This window comes from Peromyscus leucopus, chromosome 9 (assembly GCF_004664715.2).
Source record: "Peromyscus leucopus breed LL Stock chromosome 9, UCI_PerLeu_2.1, whole genome shotgun sequence".
NCBI lineage: Eukaryota > Metazoa > Chordata > Mammalia > Rodentia > Cricetidae > Peromyscus > Peromyscus leucopus.
The window spans coordinates 99,463,130-99,488,114 of record NC_051070.1 but is presented as its reverse complement, the minus strand read 5'-3'; the positions used below and the strand labels follow the sequence as shown (position 1 = coordinate 99,488,114).

The window sequence follows — 24,985 nt, the reverse complement described above, 5'->3', positions numbered from 1 at the left end:
ATTTATTAGCATAATAAAACTCTCAAGATGAAATTGCAGTTTTCCAGACAGTAATTTCATTTGCAGGACAACTTACAAGGAATTTATTTGAAAGCCAGGTAAAATCTAAAATATATGAGACGTGCAGAAAGTGCAGGCCCCAAATAAAATGAAATAAATGCGTTAGAGATGGAAAATTCAGCTGTTATCTCTCGCATATTAATTAGGAGTTGACAGGAACCACAGCCAGGATGTCAGGTTTTCAACCCATCCTGGACTCCTTTCAAAGCTGCTGTTGGAACTTTCTTCCAGTGTGGGGAAATCATCTCGTGGAATCCCCTGACACAGCACTACTTGGCAGGACGCTGCCACTGTGTGGTTGTGGATAGCAAGGTCTTTCATTTGGACAGAGGTACCCTATTTGTCACTTAATTGATCAGCCAGAAGAAACTAATGATGACCACACAAAAAATCCTCTTCCCAGTTACACAGAGGTTTAGTGAGATTTGGTGACCTGAACAACTTCACACAGCTGATACATAGCCAAGTCAGTCAGAACAAAAGTGGGTCTTCTGAGTAGAAATAACGTAATTGGGATAGCACTTGGCTATAGTCTGAGAGTACCATAGAGTTCAGAAAGCAGGGTCTCTCCACCATCACTTCATTCATTCATGCCATGGTGCAGGCTGACTGCAGGGAAGCTATGGAACTGATACATAAAATAATATTACTGAACAGATTGGGGCTGGTTATGGTGTCACACACATGCCATCCCATCACACAAGAGGCTAACATAGGAAGATCGTGAATTCAGGACCAGACCTGAGCTACATAATAATTTCCAAGCCACTTGAGCTACCTGGTAAGACCCTGACTCAAGGCACAAAAAGTAAAATACATATTTGTGTGGTAGGTACTTACTTTTGGTTCTCAAAAGGTAAAAACTAAGTAAAGTAACTACTGGGATCAGGGGTAGCATCCCAGAAGAACATCCCAGAGAGGTGACAGGCAGAGAATGAGTGACAGCAAGGGTGTCAGTGGACCTAGCTACTCTGTCTTGCATGACTGTCTTCTCAGAGACCACATCAAGAGCTGACTTTCAGAACAGTCCCTCCAGGAGGATGAAGAAGACGTGATTGACCAAGCTGAGCATTAACCCAAGGTTCACTGCAGCAACAGGGGGTAAATAAATGGTAACCTTTTTTGTTTGTTTGTTTTCACAAAAAGGGGAAGGTGAAGCCGGGCGGTGGTGGCGCATGCCTTTAATCTCAGCCCTTGGGAGGCAAAGGCAGGCGGATCTTTGTGAGTTCGCGGCCAGCCTGGTCTACAGAGCGAGATCCAGGAAAGGTGCAAAACTACACAGAGATACCCTGTCTTGAAAAATAAAGGGGGGGTGGTAAAAAAAAAAAAAAGGACACAACCATAGTGGTACACACTTACAATCCCAGGAGATGAGAATGGAGACAGATAGATGGGGAGTTCAACATAGTGAGTTTAGGGTCATGATGCATTCCATGAGATCCTATCTCAAAAAAACAAAACAAAACAAAACACAATGGTGATGAAGGACAACTGGAGTAATTAGACAGATATTCTGAGTCCACTGATGAAGAAGTCTAGAAAATTTGGGCCAATGTGTCATAAAGATGCTATGATGTACTAAAAATGTTCCCTTACCCAAAAATTCAATCTCAATCTCATCAAGCCAAGAAAAATGAAACAGAGTCAATATAAAAATAACAGCAGGAAACAATAAGACAAATCTGGAACACATGTTATTTTGCAGAACTGCCCAATTTATACACTGAATCATGGGCCCAGTAAAAGGAAAGGGGGTGTTATCTGAGACTTAAGAGAATACCAGATGCTACATGTAAGTCTTGCTCAGACTGTAAGAGAAGAAACTATGAAAGAGCCCTTCTGGTCCTAGCCCTTACTTGAAGAAGTACAGGGAGTTGACAGTTCCTAGGAAAGATTGTCACTCTTCTTTGAAGATGTGGCCCCTAGTAAGATTTCCATTGTGCAATGAAAGGCTACACCTATGTACATGTGGTCAGCAATAATTGCACTTAGTGAGTTTTTTTTTTATAAATACATGATTTTGGGAGCATACTGGGGTGGATACAGGGGGGATGGGGGAAGGGGGACAGTAAATATTATCAACTTATCAAGTTTTCATTGTACAGATGTATGAAATTCTCAAGAATAAAGAAGACCTGTTTAAAGGATAAATACATAAATGCCCCATAAAAACCATGTGTGGCCAAGTGTCATTGGCCTATGTACAAGTGAGGCCAAAGAACACAGTGAATGAACAAAAGAAGAGTCAGTCACGCACTGGCTGCAGTGATAGGCAAGGGGGTAGGTGATGGCACGGGCGGCCAAAGATGAGAGAAAAAGAAGAGCTGAGAGACTGAGTGGAGAACGAGAGACACCTGACACAACTCTCCAAGCAGGTGAAACACTCCTTGATGTTTTCAGAGTCTCTCTGTCCTTTTGGTGCAATCCAAACCCAGGGCTACAAGGTTATAATTTCAGTAAATTTGGGAGTGTGGATTAAAACCCAAACCTTCCAGATTTCTGAACCTGTAGTTCTGCTGTCACGTCTGCTCTCTGCTTGTCTGTGGCCATAAGGGAGCATGCATGAGGGATTATGCTTAAATTATATGCCATTCTTGAGAGTTACTGAGTGATTGGGAGCTTACTCTCATCATATGAAGAACACGTTCGGATTAAGGAGACAGAAGAATTAGAGTGAAAACAGAGCTGACCCTTTAAATGAGAGCATCCTAGACAGCCAATGCCTCACCAAGTTTGGAAAACCCATCCTTGGATTTATAATCTATACCAGATCTCATGAATATTCACATGAAATCACTACCTCAAAATTACAAAACTGGAGCCAAGATATGAGATAAGGTAGACATGATTTAACAAGGAAGGCAGCACAGAGTCAGTCTCCTGTTCCGAGCTTAGAAACCTCAGGTAATTCTCATGATAGTATCAACAAGCTCATGAACACTAGGACAGACACAAAATCTGTTTCTTCCATGTAAGTTAGTCACAAGCGTGTGTGTGATCTCTGTGGCTTTATGATGCGGTATAGAAAATAATTTGCTAGAAACCATTGCACATTGATGTTGGGTGTTTTTTCTGAAGAGCATTCACTCAACAAATAAACCTATATTAAATGTAAAGTTCGGCACTGGAATTGTTTTGGGTTAGTAAAACATAATCCATTCACTCGAGAAGTTTGGCTTAGAATAGCCATGACAGACAGGCTTCCAGGAGCATCAGTTATTTCAGGTTTCTGTCTTGAGCTTTGGAATGGGACCAGTCTCATAAATGGGACCAGTCATATTGTGTAACATTCTGGAGACTCACTAATACCATTGTTCATCTGAAGAATGATGGATCTTCTAGAAGGCCATGAGGCTTTCAGTGGGGATATTCTTAAGCTCAGTTCAAGTTCGGGATAGTTCCTCTTTCTTCCAAAGAGGAAGAGGAAAAACATCATTCAAACAACAGGTGATAGTCTGGTGGGCTATCCCTCTGTCCGCAAGGTTCCTGCAGCAACTCTCCCCCTGAAACAGTGATTATTTCCTCCTAAAGGGAAAAAAGAAGAAAGGAAATCCAATTAGGAGCAAGAAGAGATATAAATATTCATGGGGAATCAGGTAGAGAACTAGAGACAGAAAGACTAAGGCCATGCATCTACCTTCCCTCACTCAACTTTCCAGAAATAAAAGGAGAAATCTTTTAAGAAGAAATGCATCAGTGCTATGAAAGAAAATAAGAAGGAAGGCCACCAACAAGTAAACTCCAATAAATGTTTGCCCCCATTCTTGGTGAAACTGGGGAGACCCAAAGTACAGACATTTCCATACTCTTCGAGAGCTACTCACTGTTGGCCCCAAGTCTATAGCAGAAGACACTGGATTTGGAAAGCAGAAATTGTCTATTCACCAATAAACTTGATATTGAAAGTTGGAAGACTATCTCATTCTTGAAGCATTCAAGGACCACCTCAACGATAACAGAAAAATGCCAAACTCAATAGTTCAAAAGATTTCTAAGAAAATACCAAGCTTATGAAAGAAACAGAAGGAAGCTTTAAGAGATCTACATTATCTTTCTCAACAGAATAAGTCATCCATGAAACAAGAGTGGGCTGTTATAAGAAAAAAATGAGCATGCAATTGAAAAACATGGCTGTTTAAATTAAAAATATTTTCAGCAGAATAGATGTAACTAAAGAGCAATTTGGTAGGTACAGGAATTGTAATATCAAGAAAAAGATACCTAAAATAGAAAATGGACTGTGAATAAGAAAGGAGAATTTACAAGTGACTAACTGGAAGTAGCCATTAAGTATATGAAAAGACACCTCAGCATCAGTGGCCATGAAAGAAATGCAGACTAGACAAAAGTGAGCTACAGTATCTGCCCATGTGATGGAAGAAACAGCCTCGTATAGTTCTAGCAGGAACATGAATTGGTGCCATGTTTTTGGATGGCAAGCTGGCAGGTCTTCTTTAATTAAAATGTGCATACTTTTCTTTCCAGCAATTTCAGTTCAAGGAATTGATCCTGGAAAATGCTGCATATGTATCCATAGTGACAAAGTGACATATACATAGTACAGACGTCTCTGAAACACTGTTCATGATCATGAAACTGGAAGGTGAAGAAATGATCACAAGAGGAGTATGAGTAATTATGCTGTACTCTATACCCATACTAGAGAATCCATGGAGCATTTACAAGGTCTAGTACATATACTAATGTGGAAAAATCTGCCAGACATAATTTTGAGACAGGTTCTTATGAGTCACAGGCTAGCCTTAAACTCACTATGTAGCTGAAGATCACCTCGAATATTTTATCCTCCTTTCTCTCCCTCTTGAGTGCTGGGATCATAAACTCACTTATACACACAGTTTATGCAATGCTGAGGATGAAACCCAGGGCTTTGTGCTACCAAGCACTCTAAAAACTTACCTTCATTTCCAACCCCTCCTAACTGTACGTTGCTAACAGACAGCACCTACTGATGATGTGATAATATTTTTTTTTTATCACTCTGCACAGTGATACCTCATTGACATCTCATGGGGATGCCACTGAATCCACCCTACTGAAGAGGAAACTGAGCCACAAAAGCCTGAGTACTAACCCAAAACCATGCATGATAATGAAGTTGGGATTTAAACTTGACATTCAGATTCTGGGGACCATGAATTGGTGCCGTAGGGTTGGAGGTTAAATTGTTGGGTTATATGCTGTGAAAGTCACAAAACTACTATGCAGGCATGGTGGCACTGGTAGAAGCAGATGTGTGAGTTCGAGGCTAATCTGGTATACAAAGTAAGTTCCAGGACAGCCAATTATACAAAGAAACCCTGTCTCAAAAAAAAAATCACAAAGCTATGTATTTTCATGTGTGCATGAGTTTTGCTATTACTGTCCAGCAAATAACACATGGCACATTAGTAATTCAAGGTAAAAGATGGAATTGGATGCTTGAAATGAATGAGGCTCACATATTAATGTAATCATGAACTAATGGTGTAAACTTAATTTATCAAAACTGACCACAAGACCTCTATGTGGGCATAGATGATATCTCTGTGTAGGGCTAGAAGTAAAATCGTGGATCTCCAGAATTTAAATTTAGAATGAAGAAAGCCTTTCTGAGACAGAACCTGCCCTGAGAGCTGGGCACGGATACTGGTCTGTGAAAAGGGCCAAGATGCCTCCATAACATAGGGGTCATAGTGATTATTAGGGCATATATGCTTGATCCAGAACAGTGCTACCAGAATCCACACACTACCTTCTTTCCTCCTTCCAGTGGCTGTTAGAAGATCCTTCCTAACACAAGTAGAAATCCACCCTGACCAAGTCTAGTTCCACAGTAGTACTCTGAGCCCAGGTATCTATGAATGAACAATTTTCTCTTCTGTCCTCTTGTCTCTCTTCTCTCTCTCTCTCTCTCTCTCTCTCTCTCTCTCTCTCTCTCTCTCTCTCTCTCTCTCTGCATTTGGTGTAGTGTTGCTGCTGCTGCTTTGGTTGGTTGGTTGGTTAGGGCATTTGTTGTTATTTAGAGCTATTTAACCCAAGCTTCCCTTGAACTGGTGATTCTCCTGCCTCAGCATCCACGGTGTTGGGATTACAGGTGTTTCCCAACATGCCTAGATAGATAGGTGATTTTATATGTTTTTTTTTATTCATAAGGCCAGGTGAGGAGGTATCTCTCAAGGCCTGGGGTCTTCTGAGGATAGATAAAATTTTTTACAAGCAATATACAATCCAAGAGATGCTATTACAGAAAAATCTAAGTACAAGCAATTCTGTGACACCTTCTACACCTGTGAAACTCATTATATGTTAGACCTGGAGGTCTCATAACTATCTCAGAATCCCTCAGACATTCCATTCTTGTTGAGGAGGTACAACTATTTTGCAGTTATGACAACTACCAACAACTGCATTAACACAAAAACTGCTTCTCACTATGCTATATGTGAGACATTTGCAAGGCAGCATCTTTCCTGATGTGGGTCAATGAGATAGGAGAAATGACAGAGTTCTAGACACAGGATCTCCATACTCAGTGGACAGTCACAGGATGCAGTTATAGATATAATCTTGTTTAAAGTCCACAAGATTTCAAATAAGCACTGTGTGTGTATTCATATGCTTGATTTTATGCTTTGAATAGGCTCTTCAAAAACATGTGTTCCAAACATAATTGCAATTTAATGGTTTTAAGGGATAGGACCCAGAAGAGGCAATCAGGTCAAAGGGTTCTGCCTCCACAAATAAATCAAAGCCATTATCTAAGGAATGGACTCCTTGTTATGAAATGAGTGTGCTCTTGTGCATGTGTGTATGGGGGTGGGATGCATATGTCTACATGTATATATGCGAGTGATCTTGCCTGTGCACATAGGAAAGTGTGGAAGCCAGGGGTCACTCTCCAACTTAAATTTTGAGACAAAGCCCCTCCTCTGAGCCTGAAACTTGCCATTTTGGCTATACTGGCTTGACAAGGAGCCCTCAGGATGTAACTGTCTCTACCACCTCTCTCTCAACCTAGCACTGGGGTAAAAGTGTATGCTGCCATGACTGGCTTCCACATGGGTGTCGGGGATTTGAGCTCAGGCCTCATGCTCACACAGCAAGCCCCTCCCTACTGAGCCATCTCCATAGGCCCATATTTGGCCCTCTCTTGCTCTTACCTATTCTCTTGTCTCTCTCCTCTCTCTCATTTGCTCTTCTACATTCTACCAGGAGATGAATGTAGCAAGAAAACCCTCTGTGAGTGACAGTCCCTTTGTCTTGGACTTCTCAGATTCTGAAACTGTGGAAAAAATGGGTTTCTTTTCCTTATAAATTTTTCAATATATTTTGCTCTGTTGTAATTGCAACAAAAGCAGAGGACACAGTATCTCAGCAAGACTAAGTGACCTGGCCAAGGTCACACATGTCCCAAGTGGAAAAACAAGTTCAGACAAGAAAAGTGGTGGTGACTCTATGGTGGAGATAAGTTTCCACAGCCACATGGATGCTTGCTGTACTCTAGCTAGTTTCAAAGCTGCCAGAATTCTGGGCAGCAGTTGTTCAGAGAGGTGAGACAAAGACAAGGACTTGGACAGAGAGCCAACTGTCAGCCCCTGTGCTGACAATAGGCACTCAAAGGAGAGAGGCCTGAAAGTGGGGTTACAGATGCACAGGGGTCAAACCATGAGGCATGAGGCAGAGGGGAAAGCATGGGCCCCAGAGCCTGCCCTGAACAACCTCTGGTCTCTTCTACCTGGATGTGCCATAGTTCGGAGATTCTGCAGCCTTAGGCTTGTAGCCTGCACCTGCTGCACTTGCACCAGGCTCTCTTCAGCCCAAGTTTCTGCCAATCCATACCCTACTAACACTGCAAAGAAGGGTACCTTGTGGAAATCAATGAGATCCGTGAGGGTGGCATGGCGATTAGGGTCCACTCCCAGAAAACTGTAGAAGTCCCCAGAGGCATCCACAAGGAAGTGCTTGAAGCCCCTCTGTAGGCGGTAGGACAGGGTGTAACCCCAGATCTTCTCACTGACCCGGACCAGAAATGCTCCCTCGGTCATACTCTCCAACAGGTCTTCTGCATTCTCTCGGCTAATAATTCCTAATTTTTAAAAAAAAAAAATAAAAAAGGAAAGTGGAAAAATTAAAAGGGCTTTATAGGTTCTGTGCTTCCTTCTACTCCACTGCCAAGTCATCTCCCACCCCCTTCTCTCTGGCTCAGTTACAGGCCAACCATGCTATCTGGGGTATGGGAAGGGAGGAGAAGGGCCTTAGGGGTTGGCTGGTTGCTGCCTGCTATGGCAGTTTACTAACCCAGAACAATCAGCTGTGAGCCTGAGGATAGCATTCCTACAAGAACCAGAGTGGAGCATGCTTTCCTCCAAATTAAACCACACTAATTTGGATTAATTAGCTAAACAAGGAATTACTAATGAGCTGGAATTATAGCACCTATTGATTACAAATACTAGAGAGTCTTAAAGCCCAGAGTTAATGACTAGCCAGAATGATGGAGAACCATGCTACAATGACCTGGTACAGTAGATGAAACCTAAATAGTGTTTTCTCTTAAGACAGGAGGGTCCAACCTTGTGACATTGAAACACAACATTGTCCTCAAAAGAAGTTCACCCAAAAATAATGCATAATCATAATGCTTTGAGTATGTTTACAACTTTCTTCATAGCTGTCCTGGGGCACACGAAGCCCCTGTGCATGAAGGAAGCTCCCTCTGGATGCCTATGCACACTCAGCACAAAGTTCCTTAGTGGGACAAATAATGAAACTCCATCTCACACAAGGACAAGAACTTTCTAAGGTGCTTCAACCTATGCTATGTGTCACCAGCAGAGTATGGAGGTCAAGTCTGGCCTTGGAATTACTTATGCATTGGCAGCACTCCCTAGAAATGCTTTCATAAAGATGCCTTCAACCAAGTGACTTGGAAAAGCCAAGTATTTGGTGGGTCAAATTCTGGAGACTAGGAAGATAGAAAGGGGAGAGGGAACCAGAAGAGGTAGATTTGTCCTTCAGCACCTCCCCACACCAAAAGATCCTCTGATAAACCATTAATTTCTCTGATGCTCTTTGATATTCATGTGATTATAACCCAGATCTATTCCACAGGTACATTATGGCTTCCAAATCCAATAAAAAGTTCCAGATGTATCTGGTTGGTTAGTTGTTTTTGATCCTGGTAATAGTCGTGGGTTTGGTGGGTCTTCTGCTGTTTTGGAAGAGTAATAAATTGAAACACAGCCCCCTCTGCACACCTACTTGCCTCCTTAACAAGAGTCACACCCTTTATGTTCCTTGTGCCTGAGGTAGGGGACACCGGTACCCTCATTGCCAATACCCCTTTTAAAGACAGTCAACATGCTGGAGGGCTACTGTCTACATCTTCTACAGGACTCATAACAAATGGCAACCAAGCTGGCTAGCTCTCCCAAATCAGGCAAAGTGGATAGTCTAGGAGATAGAGGAGGAGAAGGAAGGCCTCCTAGCCACAGAACACTTAAAGAAAGTACATTGTCCCATGCCAGAGCTACACCATAGAGAGATCCCAAATAAGAAGCACAGAAGAATTGTTTTGTGATAGTTAGTTTTAATTTTCAACTTGACACAATGTAAAATCACCCTAGACAATCTAGATCAGACTGGTGGTGTGCATGTCTATGCAGAATTGTCTTGAATTCCTTAACTGATGTGGGAAGACGTAGTTGGTATTTTCTTTGGGCTGCCAACCAGCTCCCAAATAAAGACATGGAGACTTATTATTAATTATGGATGCTTGGCCTTACCTTAGGCTTGTCCCACTAGCTCTTTTAATTTAATTTAACCTGTTTCAATTCATCAACATTTTGTCTCAGGGCTTTTTATCTTTCTTTCATTCTATGTTTTCAACTTTCCTGCTTCCTCTATGTCTGCCTGTCTGGCCCCTAGAGTCTTCCTCCTTCTACTTACTCTTCTTGCCCAAAAGTCAACCTATACCTCCTCCATCACTATTGGCCATTTAGCTTTTTATTAGACCAATCAGGTGCCTTAGGCAGGTAAGGTAAAATAGCAATACATCTTTACATCATTAAACAAATATATCACACCTTTTCATAGTTAAACAAATATTCCATAACAGAAACAAATGCAATACATTTTTACATTGTTAAAAAAATGCAACACAATTTTGCATAAACATATATTCTGCAACAGGGAGACCCAGAAGGAAAGTGGGCCACATAAAAATAGAGTATAAAATACTGAACTGTATAAAAATAGAGAAACCTAACTCAGCACTAAGCATACACACTTTCACTTATTTTCTGCTCTTAACTGTAGATGTGATATAACCAGCAGCTTCAAGCTCCTGGCCCTGATTTACCATAGTGATAGACTGTAACCTAGAATTGTAAACCAAATAACTCTTTATCCCCTAAATTGCTTCTTGTCCAGACATTCTGCTACAGCAACAGAAATGTTGCTAAAATAAGATTGTGCATCAGTTAGGGCCTTCCTATTCTAGGAACTACATCATTACTACATTTGTAAGCCATAATATTGGTATCTCAGAAAAGTGAACTTGAGGGAGTTAGTTACAATCTACTTTAGGAAAACAGACAATGGATCCTAGGCAGAAAATGAGGATCAGGAAAAAATGGTGAGTACATGCTATGGTTCAGTCTAAACACAAACAACAAACTAACCTTACAGCATGATGAAAACAGACAGAGAAGTTTAAAAAGCTCAATTACAATGGATAATGAAAATGTGGTAGCTGTACACAATGGAATCTTATTCAGCTGTAGAGAAAAAATGAAATGATGGAATTTGCAGGAAAATGGATGCTTAGAAAATGTTATATTGAGTGAAATAACCCAGTTCCAAAAAGACAAACATATGTGTTTGTCCCACTCAAATGTGTATCCTAGAATCAAATCTTTAGATTTATGTGTTTAATTTGTAATATCCCTAGAATCCAGGAAACTAGAAAGGGGTATTGGTGGGGAGGAGGAAGAGAGATCTTAAGGGAGGAGGTGTCCTGCTTTCTTAAACATTGTAACCAAGAGCAACTTGAGAAGGAAGGTGTCTCTTTTGGTTCACAGTTACAGTCCATCACTGAAGGAAGTCAGGGCAGGAACTCAAGGCAGGAACCTGGAGACAGAAAGTGAACAAGGAGTCATGGAGGAAAGTGCTCCTCACTGACTTGGTCCCTGTCATTTGCTCAGCCTGCTTTCTTATACCAGGAAGAATCACTTAACCATGGGTGGCAATGTCCCCAGAGGGCTCACCCTGTTCTAAACACTTGCTTACATGTTCTCAACTGAGATTCCTCTTCCCAGATAACTTTATCTTGTGTCAAGTTGGCAAAAAAAAATAAAGAAAAGAAAAAAACACTAACTAGGTCAGGGAGATAGCAGAGCACAAGCACTATCAAGGGGGGAAGTGAAATAATGGGGAGGTAAGTTTAGGTGGGTAGAGAGATGGTAGGACAGAACAAAGGAGGAAGTTGTGGAGGGCTAACTAACACTAAGATATTTGAAAAGGACACAGGAAAACCTATTTTGTATTTCTTACTACACACACACACACACACACACACACACACACACACACACAAATGAATTTAATTGCTATTACCCTACACAAGAGTTAATGCTCCTCTAAGAAGCCACAAGTTGCCAAATAGAAAGGCCAGGCAGAGCTATCCAGGAAGGCCCCAACATAAAGCAGGCCATGACCACTGCTCTTGGTTGCCCACCAGAACTTGGTCACAAAACCCTATTGCTGAAGATGGTACACACTTAGGTCATAAGACATGGAGAAATCAAGTTGGTACTGACCATGAAGCTTCCTTCCTGCTAGCTAGCTTTCATGGTATCAGGAGGTCCTATGTAGGCTGCTGTGGGGAGAAAGTCATCAACAGTCTCGCCCATTTGTTAACCCTGTAAACTACAATAATGACCAGTATGACTAGATATGCCCATGGGTGCAATAGTAGCACAAATGTTAGGAGAATAACCAGTCTTTCTCATTTGGATTTAAGGCCATGGGGGGAATCAAAGGCCTGGTACTATACCTGGCCAAGTACCCATGGTTGAGAAGCTTACAGGCCCCAGACAAAAGCTATTATTCTCCTAAATAAACACAGTATCAAACTACCCTCTAAATTTGTATCTTCATAACTGTACACTAGTGCAGCACTTAGATCACATCAGAGAAGTTTATTTGCATGGTGGATGGCAGCTATTTCAGAAACTCACAAATATTCAAAGTACAAGAGCAAAGTGTCAGTGGAGCATTCAGCCACAAATGGGACATCTTTATCACTCCCCACCCTCCCACCCCACCCCACCCCCCCACCCCCCACCCCGGTTCAGGTTCTTGGAAGAGGAGACAGAGACTGTAAGAGCAAGAGGTTGGGAAGGGCCAGAGAAAAAACACAGTCTCCAGGACTGGACAGGACCACTGCATCAAGAACTCAAGCACCTGTGGTTGCCTACAAAGATCAAGCTAGTCAGGCTTCTAGCATGGAGTAGAAAGGGGAGCTCATAGGCTCCTACCCATAACTGAGGAGTTATTGACAGCCACTGGCTTCTGGTTAAGGGAGAGTCCATTTTCTTTAAGGGTGTGGCCCCTAATGAGGTGATCATACTCCAGTTTATAGCCCCACATCCAGGAGTATATGGACAGAACAAACTGACTTGGTAAGTTGTGTGTGTGTGTGTGTGTGTGTGTGTGTGTGAGAGAGAGAGAGAGAGAGCGAGAGAGAGGGGGGGGAGTTGTAGGGAGGGACAGAGAGACAGAGAGATAGAGAGGCAGAGAGAGGCGGGCACAGAGCTGTGAGGGAGTAAGAAGATGGAAGGTGGGTCTGGGAGGAGCTGGAGTGAATATGAGTAAGAGATTATTATCTTGGTATTGTCTGTTGTGGTAAAGAGACACCATGACCATGACAAGTCTTACAGTTTCAGAAGTTTAGTCCATTATCATCATGGTAAGAAGCATGGGTGCACATAGGCAGACATGGTACTAGAGAAGTACCTGAGACTTTTACATCCAGATCCACAGGCAGCAGGAAAAGAAAGACTCTGGACCTGGCATGTACTTTTAAAACCTCAAAGCCCACCCTCAGTGATACACTTCCTCCAACAAGGCCACACCTCCTAATCCTTCCCAAATAATGCTACTCGCTGATGACTAAGCATTCAAATATATGAGCCTATGGGAGCCATTCTTATTTAAACCACCACAGAGATGAATATGATCAAAATACATTATCAGAGAGCCTCAAAGAACTAATAAAAATACTATATTTTAAAAGAGACCAATTATTTTAGCAAACATTTTAGTAGCAGGAAGCAGGATGATTCGAGCTTTGAAATCCTGTTTGTTTATATTAAGTTATATACTAACTTTATAATTTGTAGATACATATGATAAATTACCTAAATCAACCAATAAGAGACAGATAGTCCCAAATAATAGAAGCAGAAAATGAATGTGGCAAAGAATTCAGCAAAGCATGAAAGACAAGATCGCCTAGAAAGTAAACACATTTATGACTCCTTTTAAAATCATAGAACTAAATAAATTCTTAGAGATTAACAGACAAGCAACAAGTGAAGGAAAAAAAAAATATCTAAAGCATTTGGGACTATGATCCCACCTGGTATAAGAGCAGATTCTGTGCTGACACTGGACACAGAGGCCCCTCAAGATTGCTGTTGTGTCCACTCCTAACATTTTCTTTATGCCTTCAATGCCCTCAGTGGGCACCTCAACTCAACCTTGTACTTTCCAAGCTTCAGTGTAGTAAGGAAACAAATCTCTGTTCTTTATTAATTACCCAGACAGTTTGCGATAGCCATCCAAACAAACTATGACAATTTGCAATTACAGAAGACGATGGGAACAAGACACTAGCACAAGATTTTCATGGCATCAGCACCTACAGAGGACAAAAAGAAAAGAAAGAGAGAGCAGGGGAGGTAGAAAGGAAGAAAGGAAGGAAGGAAGGAGGGAGGGAGGGAGGGAGGAGGGAGGGAGGGAGGGAGGAAGGAAGGAAGGAAGGAAGGAAGGAAGGAAGGAAGGAAGGAAGGAAGGAAGGAAGGAAGGAAGGAAGAGACAGATGGATCAGAGTTGGATAGAAAGCAGGAGGCTGACTAAATGAAACTAGTTAACTAAATGTGAATGCAAGAAGCCAAAGTGAAACCACCCAGGGCCACCTTCAACCAATAAAAATGGATTCAAAACTCAGCAAGATACAGACAAAGGTAAAGGGGAGAAATAGGTCTGTACCCACCAGAGGGAAGCGGCAGAGCCTAGCTGTGGTGGTTTGAATAAGACTATCCCCCATAGGTTCATAGATTTGAATTCTTGGTCACTAGGGAGTGGCTCTATTAGGAAGTGTGGCCTTGTTGGAGGAGGTGTGGCCTTGTTGAAGAAGGTGTGGCCTTCATGGAGGAGGTGTGGCCTTGTTGGAGAAAGTGTGTCCCCTGGTGTGGGCTTTGAGGTTTCACATCTTCAAGCCAGGCCCAGTGTCTCTCTTTTCCTGCTGCCTGTAGATCTGGATATAGAACTCTCAATTACTCTCCAGTACCATGTCTGCCTGCATGCCACCATGCTTCCTGCTGTAGTGATAATGGACTAAACCTCTGAACTGTAAACCAGCCCCATTTAAATGTTTTCCTTTATTAGAGTTATCATGGTCATGGTGTAGAACTTGGCTAAGACACTGAACATCTCAAAAGCCAGCTGCTCTGCCTGTAAACACTATGTACAGAAGAAGAAACTCTGTGGAGCTAGAAATACTTCCCCTGGAAAAGCTCAAGAAAATGAATTTTACATAAAGTTAGTTACAGAGAAGCAACAAGGTCATATCACAGAGAACACTATCGTGATTGGAAAGGAATGACCAGAAGTTCTTCCCTGTGGGTGACACATGTCAGCCCTTTCTATATCTGCGGGTTCTGCAACATCAAAAGACAAGATGTGAGACAGGGATCTACTCTGTACTGAACATGCACAGACTTTTTTCTTCTCATTATTTCCTAAACAATACAGCATAGCAACTGTGTACATAGCATATTACTGTATTGAAGACTGGAAGTCATCTAGAGATAACATATACAGGGAGATATACATAGATGGTATGCAAATACTACATAGTTATAAAATGAATTTAAATAAAAGTTGATGTCATTGGGACATCTGAAGCCAAGAACACGTGGATACCGAGAGGCAAATGTATATACAAAAACTCTTTCAACAGACTATGTTAAACTTGCCTGGCAGAATGGCTATTTGCAGAGAAGGAAAGAATGTGATTGAAGAACAAAGAGAGTTGAATATGTTGATACATAGGGGTGGCCTTGTTTCTTCTGATAATAATTAGTTGTGGGGGTGAGGGAAGAAAGTGGTGGCTAATATCCTCAACTTTTAGCATTTAGGATTTTTCCTAATTTTCAAGGTCCAGCCTTCTAAGGGACCATCAGGTAAAGAGGCAAGAGCCTATCAGTAAGGAGCACAGAATAAATGACTAGCTGGAACTGCAATCATATGACTGGCATTTATGAAATGCTGTCATTATGACAAGCACCGGGCTAAGAAGTCAATCAGCATTAGTTCCCTGAAGCCTCAGAATAGTCTTTTGAGGAGGGTATTTTTATCCCCCACCCCCATTTTGTAGAGATGAAAATGAGGCAGAAAGAGACTTGAGTTCCTTCCCAAGGTCTCACAGCTAGTGAATGGCAGAGGTGGGATAGAGGAACAGTCTGTCAGTCTATTCTCCCCAGGCACAGCCCACAACCTCCTATGCAGGAAACTGGAAGACTGTGTGAGCAATGTGTGGATTAGCATGACCAGTTCCTACCCCATGAAGACTCAACCAAGAAGTGCACAGAGGCCTCTCAGTTGGCTGAGTTCTACATGAGCCAGGACCAGGTCTCTAGGCATAGACTAATAGGAAGGCTAACCACCCTTGAAGACACAATGCCCAAGGGTGTGATGTGGAGAGGAGAGAGCAACTAGAATCTACAAACAAGAAATTGTATCCATGTTTTGAAGTTTTTCCAGTGCAGATAGACTCATCACCAGGGACTCGGAGATTAAGTTCAGTACTGCCTGTGTATCCGAAGAAGGTGATTCCAGGACCCACGTCCTTTTATACAATATGGCTCAGTATTTGCACATAAGCTGTGAAATCCTTCTGTATTGGGTGCTTTAAGTCATCTCTAGGTGGCTCATACTATCTAATGCAGCGACATATTAAGCAACAATGACAAAAATAAATCTGTGCATGTTTTGTATAGATGAAATCTTTGTAGATCTAACTACATTTTCCTTCCTCGGTTGGTTGAATCCCTGGATACAGAGCCCACAGACATGGAGGTCATAAAGGACATATTAAGTGAAACAACACCAGGATCTCATGAAGGCTGTGACCACAGTGGGAAGTGGGGTGCTCTTGCCACCTTTGGGACACAAACACAAATGTCACAGCTACAGTAATAAACTGAAGCAAACATCTCCATACCTACCTGGATCCTTAATAGGAATGAAGGAGGAAGGATTCACCTGAATCTCCCTGCAGGTTTGCAGTTCAAAGCAGCCCAACAACTACAGCGCCCTCTACTGGGCATCAGCAGAAAATGATAGGGAAATTATCAGGAGACAAGCCCTTCCTTGGAGTTGCCTCTCTGCCCAGGGTTACTGGCTGCTGCAGAATGACAGTGCAAAAGCAGGGATGTTTGCTAAGTTAGAAAACAAGCCAAGCTAACTCTGCTCTCCCACCGTCAGCAACCCAGTGAAGGGGGCCAGCAGCATCCAGCTTCCTCCATTGCTGCGTCTAAGTACAGACCTTAAATAGACACATCCTGACACCGCCTAACCCTTGCGCCATATCCCTCCTGGATATTCTCTAGCACCATGAGCAAATTGTTCACTATCAAAATATTTGCTCAACAGAAGGAGAGTACTTCATAGTTCCAAAAGTTGCAATGCTCAGATATACCCATAAATCTGCCAGTTAACACAGCCTCAAACCCGACCCAGGTCTCCATTTCCTCCTCAACCCCAATTCCATCCTTGGAAATCATTAGCTGGGAACTGAAGCCACCCAAGTAACCAAATGAGCTCTTTTTATTTCTGTCAGTGCCACTCTCTGAGAAAGAAAGACGCGCAGGCAGGCCGGCTGCCCTGGTTCCCTTTTTATGAGTCTCAATTTATCTGACGTGCATATTTCTTAAAGCTTTTGCTGCGGCTTCGCCTCACCGGCTGACAACTCCCCCATTACCGCTTAGCTATTTCTCATTCATTTTTGTGACTTTCCTTTCTTATTGCCACACTTTGCAGACAATATCATTAAGGAGGCTGGAGTTATTAAGCTCTTCATTCTCAACGGTTTCTCAAAGCATCTGAAAGCCACAGAGATTGTGATGAATGTGTTCTAACGCCTTCATTTTTTTATACCTCCAAATGAAATTGAACCATGGCTAACTGCTGAGACAAGGGTTTCAGCGGACAGGTTTCCTAGCTCCAGGTATATTTATGCGCAGGAGGGAAGGAATATCGTCCATGACTGTCTGTTCACAGCTGACATGCCAGGTTCGAATCGCTGAAGCCACTTGTGCAGGTCAGTGTTCTATCTCTGGAAAAGAGCACCTGAGACAGTCAACATATAAAGGGACAGGGTTTGCTTATGGTCAAGCAGAGCAGCTTTGGGCCTCTGGATGAAGAGCCGGGTGGCAGTGTTAAGAACGGCATAGGGATGGAGGAAGATGCACATCTCCTGGAGAGGAATGCAAAGAGGAGTGATGGGCGCCCCCATCATCCCATTTAAGGTCATACTCCCAATAACCTCTCAAGGTTCATCTACCTCCTAAGCACACCATCCAGTGAACAGCCTTTATCACATGAATCTTGGAGACAATGCACATACAAATTTTTGTAAATGGGGACGAGTGACAGACACCACTTAGCAGAATGATTTCTGAAGCTGGCTATGGATTCTGTGTAGCACTTACCTCAACTGGATATATCCATCGATGCCATAATTACTTGGGTCCTGTCAGTCTTGTAACCCACCTAACTGCTTCAGAACAGCAGAGACTAACCTCACCCGCTCAGTCCTGTCTACCATCTTCCAGCAAAGAAACTGGGACCTTCCTTTGCTTTCTGTCTATACAATTTCAACAGTGTAAACTCTGCCTGTCCCTGCTCTGGAAAGTCTTAAGACAGCCCAGTCAGGCAGCTCATTTACTAGGCCACAGTGATTGGCTTAGGTGTGATCATATAACAAAATCAGAGCCAATACACACAAACAAAAATAATCAGAACCAACAAAGCAGCCATTTGGGAACAATACTGGGGCTGGTGAATGAAAGCCCACCCTCTCCGTTGCTGTACTTGAATTTAGGAGAACCTAGGCATGGCACCTTAAACAAGGGCTGCTTCAGAATGAAAGCAATGGTGACCCACTCATGGGGCTCAGAGGTAGAGAGGGGCCGGTGGCTGAAACACTCCTTAGGTCAGGTAAAGCCTGAAACGACCCAGCTGTGTGTGAACTTTTCAGTCATGTGAGCTGAATTTCTTTTTGGTTATGCTGTGCATTTTTCTATCACCTGCAACTGATCATAAGTTCCATGAGGATGAGGGGGTGTGCCCTTTTGTTTATTACTTAGGTGTAGCAAGTAGTTCTTCATTCGTTTGTTTGTTTGTTTGTTTGTTTGCTCTGAGACAGACTTATTTGGCACAGAACTTGAGAGACCAAAAGTCTAAGATTTCATCAACTGTACTTCTTGTGAATGCCCCTGGCTAGGAAACAACACAGTAGAAGAACAGAAATCAAATTTGTACATGTAAAAGAGATCACATGACAAGGCAGAAAGCCAAAGGTGGGAAAGAGTCTTGCTCTATTCCACAGCAAAGCACTCTCTGGGAACTGACTGGAGTCCTCTGAGTACTATACAGCTCCTTCCTGAGGGCTATGCACCAAACCTCCCCTTTTCAGGGCTCTTTCCCTGACACATACTGACACAGTAGAGGGCAGAGCCCCAGCACAGTACTGGGAAGTCTCTACTACATTTTGATATAACCCTGGCCAAAGCTCTATGTTTCTGACCTTTATAACCACTTATTGCTATAAGCCTGCTATTTCTTAATTTATTGTTTGATGGTGTGGGTTAATCAAATCCAGTCCCAGCTCCCCTTCTCCAATTCCTTTCATATCCCCAGCTGTTGTGGAATGTCCTATATGCTGTGAATATATGTTGCTGTCATTGATTGATAAATAAAATGCTGATTGGCCAATAGCCAGGCAGGAAGGATAGCGTAGGCGGGACAAGGAGAGAGGAGAATGCTGGGTGGAAGAAGGCTGAGTGGCAGCTGCTGTCATGACAAGCAACATGTAAGATACTTGTAAGCCACAAGCCACATGGCAAGGTATAGATTAATAGAAATGGGTTAATTTAAGATAGAAGAACTAGATAACAAGAAGCCTGCCACGGCCATACAGTTTATAAGTAATATAAGCATGTGAGTGATTATTTTATAAGTGGGCTGTGAGACTGTGGGGACTTGGCGGACCCGAAGAGAAACTCTCCAATTACACCCGCACTTTCCCCTTCCAACTTTGTTTTTTGTTTTGTTTTTTGATTGCTTTTGTAAATGTCTTAACATTGCTTCTCAGTGTTTCTTCTGTTCAGGTTACTCAAAAACCTCAAATACTAGTAAGTACCTGTTTTACTGTGATTATTGCCTAAGAACTTTGCTGACTACATAAGACTCAGCATACTTCAGGAGTTCTCTAGGGGGGGAAATGGCATCAACCACAAAAGAAGCCACCTGCCCCAGGCATAAATGCTGTTGTAGAATACTAATTTGTTGTTATATTACAATAATAATAAACAATAATAATGTTGTTTATGCTGTGGACATTTGTTTAATAATGCAAAGATATGTTACATTCTTTTATGTTGCATTTGTCTTATTCTGTGAAGCTGTGTTACTTTGCCTGTCTAAAACACCTGACTGGTCTAATAAAGAGCTGAACAGCCAATAGTTAGGATGAAGAAAAGATAGGTGGAGGTGGTAGGCAGAGAGAATAAATAGAAGAAATCTGGGAAGATGAGATTGAGGAAGAGCAAAGTAAAGGAAAAGAAGAAGAGGACATCAGGGGCCAGCCACCCAGCTACACAGCCATACATGTTATAAGAAGGAAAGAAAAGATATGCAGAAATAGAGAAAGGTAAAAGCCCAGAGGCAAAAGGTAAATGAGATAATTTAAGTTAAGAAAGGCTAGCTACAAACCAAGCTAAGGCTGGGCATTCATAAGAAAGAATAAGTCTCCATGTCTTTATTTGAGAGGTAGGTAGCAGGCCCCCCAAAGAGCCAAAGAGTAAAAACAACCAACTACACATGACAACTAAGGCAACCCCACAGTATAGTGTTCTGGAAGCCCACAGAAGCTCCCTAATAAAACCTTACTCAAGGTCAGAGAATCTGAGCTTGCTTTATCCAGCAGGGCTGCATAATGGGATGATTTGACCATGAGCATGGTTGCCAGGTGTTTTGAAGGGTCTACACTTGGCTGTATGTTGTGCTTTGATCTTAAAATGGGGAGGTCTTTTGCCTCACCCCTTGGCATTGTATAAAAAGCCCTTTGGAATAAACCTCAAGGCAACTGGGTATATACCCAGGGCCCTTCTGAAGCTATCCTGTGCCTCTATCTTTCTTATTGTCTCTCTCCATCTTTCTATCTAATACTTCCTCATTCCTCTCTCCTCCACCACCCCAAGAACCCTTTGGCAGGTTGGAGCTGGACTCTGACAGACTCCCACACAGTACAACTAAGTGCCACCTAAAGACACAATCATCTTTTCTACCTCAAGATGTCCAGGACCAATTCCAACCACTTTGTTTCTTGAGGTGATTTCAGAGTCTATTTCCTCAGACTGGTGAGATGGTAACATGACTGAACCGCAACATGATGAAAACTCCTCAAACTCTGAAGCCAGATTACCTGAGTGTGAATCTCTCTGTGCCCATTTACGATTAGTGTAGCCTGAGGCAAGTGGCTTCAATTCTTTGGGCCTCCATTTCTTCTTCTAAGCAAAAGCATGGCCGGTGCATGGTGATCTTACAGACATGACTAAGTGAACGTATATGGAGCATAAAGAATGGTGTACTGTGAGTTCCATGTACAAAAAGCTTAGTATTATTACCTACTCCATACAGTTATGTGAGGAGTAAATGAATAGCCAATGTGTATTTGACATAGGGCCAAAACAATGTTCAGAAAGCTATTGAAATATAAAAAGCCATCATACTCCCACAGGTGTGGCCAAACACAGCCCCAAAGATACAGCCCAGTGCATGCTTAAGAACAAGGAGTCACATGTCTGCTGACCTTGGAAGCCACTGAGTTAAATAACACCGCTGTGCCTTTCAGGTACAAAGCCCCATTTCATATGCAGGGCTTGGGAGCAGAGCTGGCACTAGAATTATAGACAGCTAAAAGGAAAGTCAAAGCCTTAGGGACCTCAGTGCAATCTGCTTTCCTTAAGCAAAAGTAATATTGCTCTTTGTAATCCCTTTTGGGGCTATCTAACCAATGCACACTTTCAGGGAAAGAATGAAAGCAATTCTTTTATTTCTTAGTGGGAATACCTTAAGCAAGAATGTTAGAAGAAGCCAAGATCACAGCTCAGTGGAAGAATGTTTGCCTAGCCTGTGTGAGGCCTCAGATTCCATCTCCAGCACTACAAAAACAAAGAAAATGGGTCAAATGACCTGCTCTTCCCACCTTTAAAAAGTTTTGCATTTGAGACAAGAACTGGTGGAAGATTTTTCTTTTCAAATTCTGCACAAGAGAGGGGAGCTCTTTAACTTAACATGCATGTCAGCCCTCCAAATGGCCGGCGTTATACCTATGGCTTTTAGAAATGACTTCAAAACGATGATCATAATGAAAGAAATTTTTGATTTGTGCATTATTTTTGAGAGGGGAGGTTAAATTAGTATCACCCATTGGTATAGTCACATGATGTTGTTGCTGCAGTCTCTCTCTCCCAGCCTTCCGCTTCCCAGCATTCTCCTCTCTCCTTGTCCCACCTACCTCCTGCCTGGTCATTGGCCATCAGTGTTTTATTTACATAGAGTGATATCCACAGCATGATGTCATCTTTACTTCTTATCTGAGTAACAAGACTGATTTACAGGGTGCCCTGGAGGTTCAAAGCCACCGGCACTACAAGTCCCCTAGTTCACCTCCCAAGGCCACTAATGAAAGCTATTAGCCACCATGTTGATTATCACATCTAACAAGCAGTAGCATTAATTTGTAAAACTTAGTACTTGTAACCCTTAGAAACAGACCATATGTTGTTACTGTCTCCAGCCCTGGTTGATGCTTCACATAAAATTTTAGTGCTTGAGCTCAGAGGTTAAGAGAACTGACTGCTCTTCCAGAGGTCCTGAGTTCAATTCCCAGCAACCACATGGTGGTTCGCAACCATCTATAGTGAGATCTGGCGCCCTCTTCTGGCCTGCTGTCATATATGCTGTATACATAATTAAAAACAAACAAACAAACAGAAAACATATACAAAAGAAATTTTTAAAAAAAGAGTTTATTAAGTTTCAAACCTGGGACAAATGGCTGAGGTGCCTATTTAACATATCAAAGCTGACCTGGCCACCAGGTTCTCCTAGCATCCCTCAGTCCCCACCTGTTACAAGGACCTGTGGCTAGCATACCTCACCCCAACCCTAAACTTCTCCAGCCCAGGGTCTGGGCTGCCCTTCTCTGTATAATCCATTTTTGGTTACCTGGTCTTTTCATCTCCTCTTCTGGGCCTCCTGGCTACTGCACTGGCTCCCCTCTCTCCACTCTCTCCCCTCTCCCTTTCCTTCCCCCTCTGCCACATGGTCCAGCTCAGTCTGGTCATATCCACTCTGGAGTTTCCCAGATGTCTCTGCCTCTGGCTATCTTCTCCTACATATCTATAATAAACCTTACCCTCCATCAGACCTAGGAGTAGGCATGTCCTTCCTTTTTAATCACTTTTTTTTCATTCATCTGATGCTGAAACCAGTACCAATCATCTTTCCTTTCCTTTTCATTTCATCCTCTCATTCAGACCTCATAAACCTCAGCAACTCTTCCTGGATCTATCCATAATCAAAAATATCCCCCCAAAGCCTCACTCCAGGTTCTTCTTTCCCACGGATCTTGGAAGCTAAAGGCAAGCACCTCATGGGCTCTCTCTTTCATTTTGGTTTCAGAACAAACTGGTCATTCCCAGAGAGCTCCTCAAGCTATGTTAGGGGATCCACATCAGCCCTGCTCTGCAAAGTCATGGGTCAGGGAGAGTGAGAGGCAGCTTGTACCAAAAGTAAATCTCAGTAAGAGTTTATAAATCCAAACAGGACTTTTGGGGAAGAAAAATCCCAATACCTATCTCTGGATAGCAGAGAACTCAAGGGGAAATGAAATACTCAGAAAAGAATAGATAAAATCCTGTGTCTTGTTTGACCCCTTGGGCTTACTGGTGGGGAAAGATTGAGTCAGCTTCTCCAGCTTTCTGGGTCTCATGGTGGTCACCTGTAAAGGGATATCCATGTCCAGCTCAAGAAACCATTCATAACGGTATGAGATGGTGTATATCAGACGACACAGGATAAGTAAACCACGAGAGACTGTGGGGAAGTGGCACATCGGAAGGGTGGGCAAAGGAAAGCCACCCTAACTTCTAGGCTCCCTGGAGACGGCACTGCCAACACAGATGAGGAAGGCCAGCCCCATACTTTGTGGCTGTAAGAAAAAGCACCATGCCAGTAACATATCACCTGAGTGAAGTCATCCCAACGTAAATTATGGTGTGTCCACACTTGGGGCACACTGCCAGCATCTGAGCAGAACTCAACAGGACTCACATACCAATGTCATGCCCATCATCAATACATACATTAGCCTTTTTCTGTGCTAAGCCCTAAAGGCAGTAGCAAGGCCACTAAGCATCATTGCCAAGACAACAAACCATGGAACATATTTTAAGTCTTTTCTAGAAGTAAAGCTAAGGAAGAGAAATGTGTTCTGAATGAGCCAATGTTCAGACAGAGAACACTCAATAATGTCAGGCACACACTGAAGTCCAAAAATAGCTTTTTCTCAGAGCCAAGCTTATGTGCTGGCACATCTCAGGAAAAACTTCAAAGACTCTCATAATTCTTGGGACTCGGGCAATGAGCAAAAGAGAAAGGGATTGCTTTTCTGCTACTCTTTTTAACAGAGAGCTGATTAGCCTCCCAGGTTGGTCCCAGAGGGAGGACAATCTCCATTGCACTTGTCCTCCCATCTGTACTCTGGGCTCTTTTCTCTACACCATATTTCCTTGAAGAGGTAAAGTCTCTCTGGTAGTTGATCCCACACTCCAAGACACACTAGTACTGGCACTTCCATATGGCTCCTTTGGGGGACAAGGCATCTTTGTTGGTTTGATTTGCATAGGTATCCTGTGAAGTGCATGTTATAATGTGAATTTCCAAATAGAGTTAAATGACATACCTAAGATCAGAGAAGGACCCTGTATCTTGAGATCCCTGTGTGTCCTGCTGTTTATATTTCACCACAACACATCTAAATGTGTGAAAAATACAGAAGAACTACAAATCACACTAGTCATTCTTAACCTGTAGCAAAATCCAGCTGAACTGACTAGGAATGTCTCTCCTAGGAAAAGAATAGAAACACATCACTTCAATTGTGATATATTTTATCATTGCCTCAAATTCTTCTTAACTCACTGAGTCCACACCCTTTGATACATGACTTTGAAGTTTTTTACAAGAAAGAAGAACAAGAACAAGAAGAACAAGAAGGAAGAGGAAGAAGGAGGACGAGAAAGAAGCAGAAGAAGGAGGGGAGAAGAAGAAAGAGGAGAAGGAG

At 42.5% G+C, this 24,985-nt stretch overlaps 1 protein-coding gene across 3 annotated transcripts in view; it reads right to left on the bottom strand.

The window, feature by feature from the left end:
* Positions 1 to 3,069: 3,069 nt before the first annotated feature.
* Positions 3,070 to 24,985, bottom strand: part of Sh2d4b (SH2 domain containing 4B) — a 92,863-nt gene continuing 70,947 nt past the window's right edge. For 2 of the 3 annotated variants that reach the window (XM_037208696.1, XM_028854978.2), the window contains exons 7-8: positions 7,929 to 8,149; positions 3,070 to 3,585 (exon numbers count right to left, since the gene is read on the bottom strand). In XM_037208696.1, coding sequence (XP_037064591.1) covers positions 3,493 to 3,585; positions 7,929 to 8,149 — 314 coding nt within the window. In that variant the 3' untranslated portion in view covers positions 3,070 to 3,492. The remainder of the gene's footprint in view (positions 3,586 to 7,928; positions 8,150 to 24,985) is intronic. The other variant, XM_028854979.2, reaches the window with a different exon arrangement.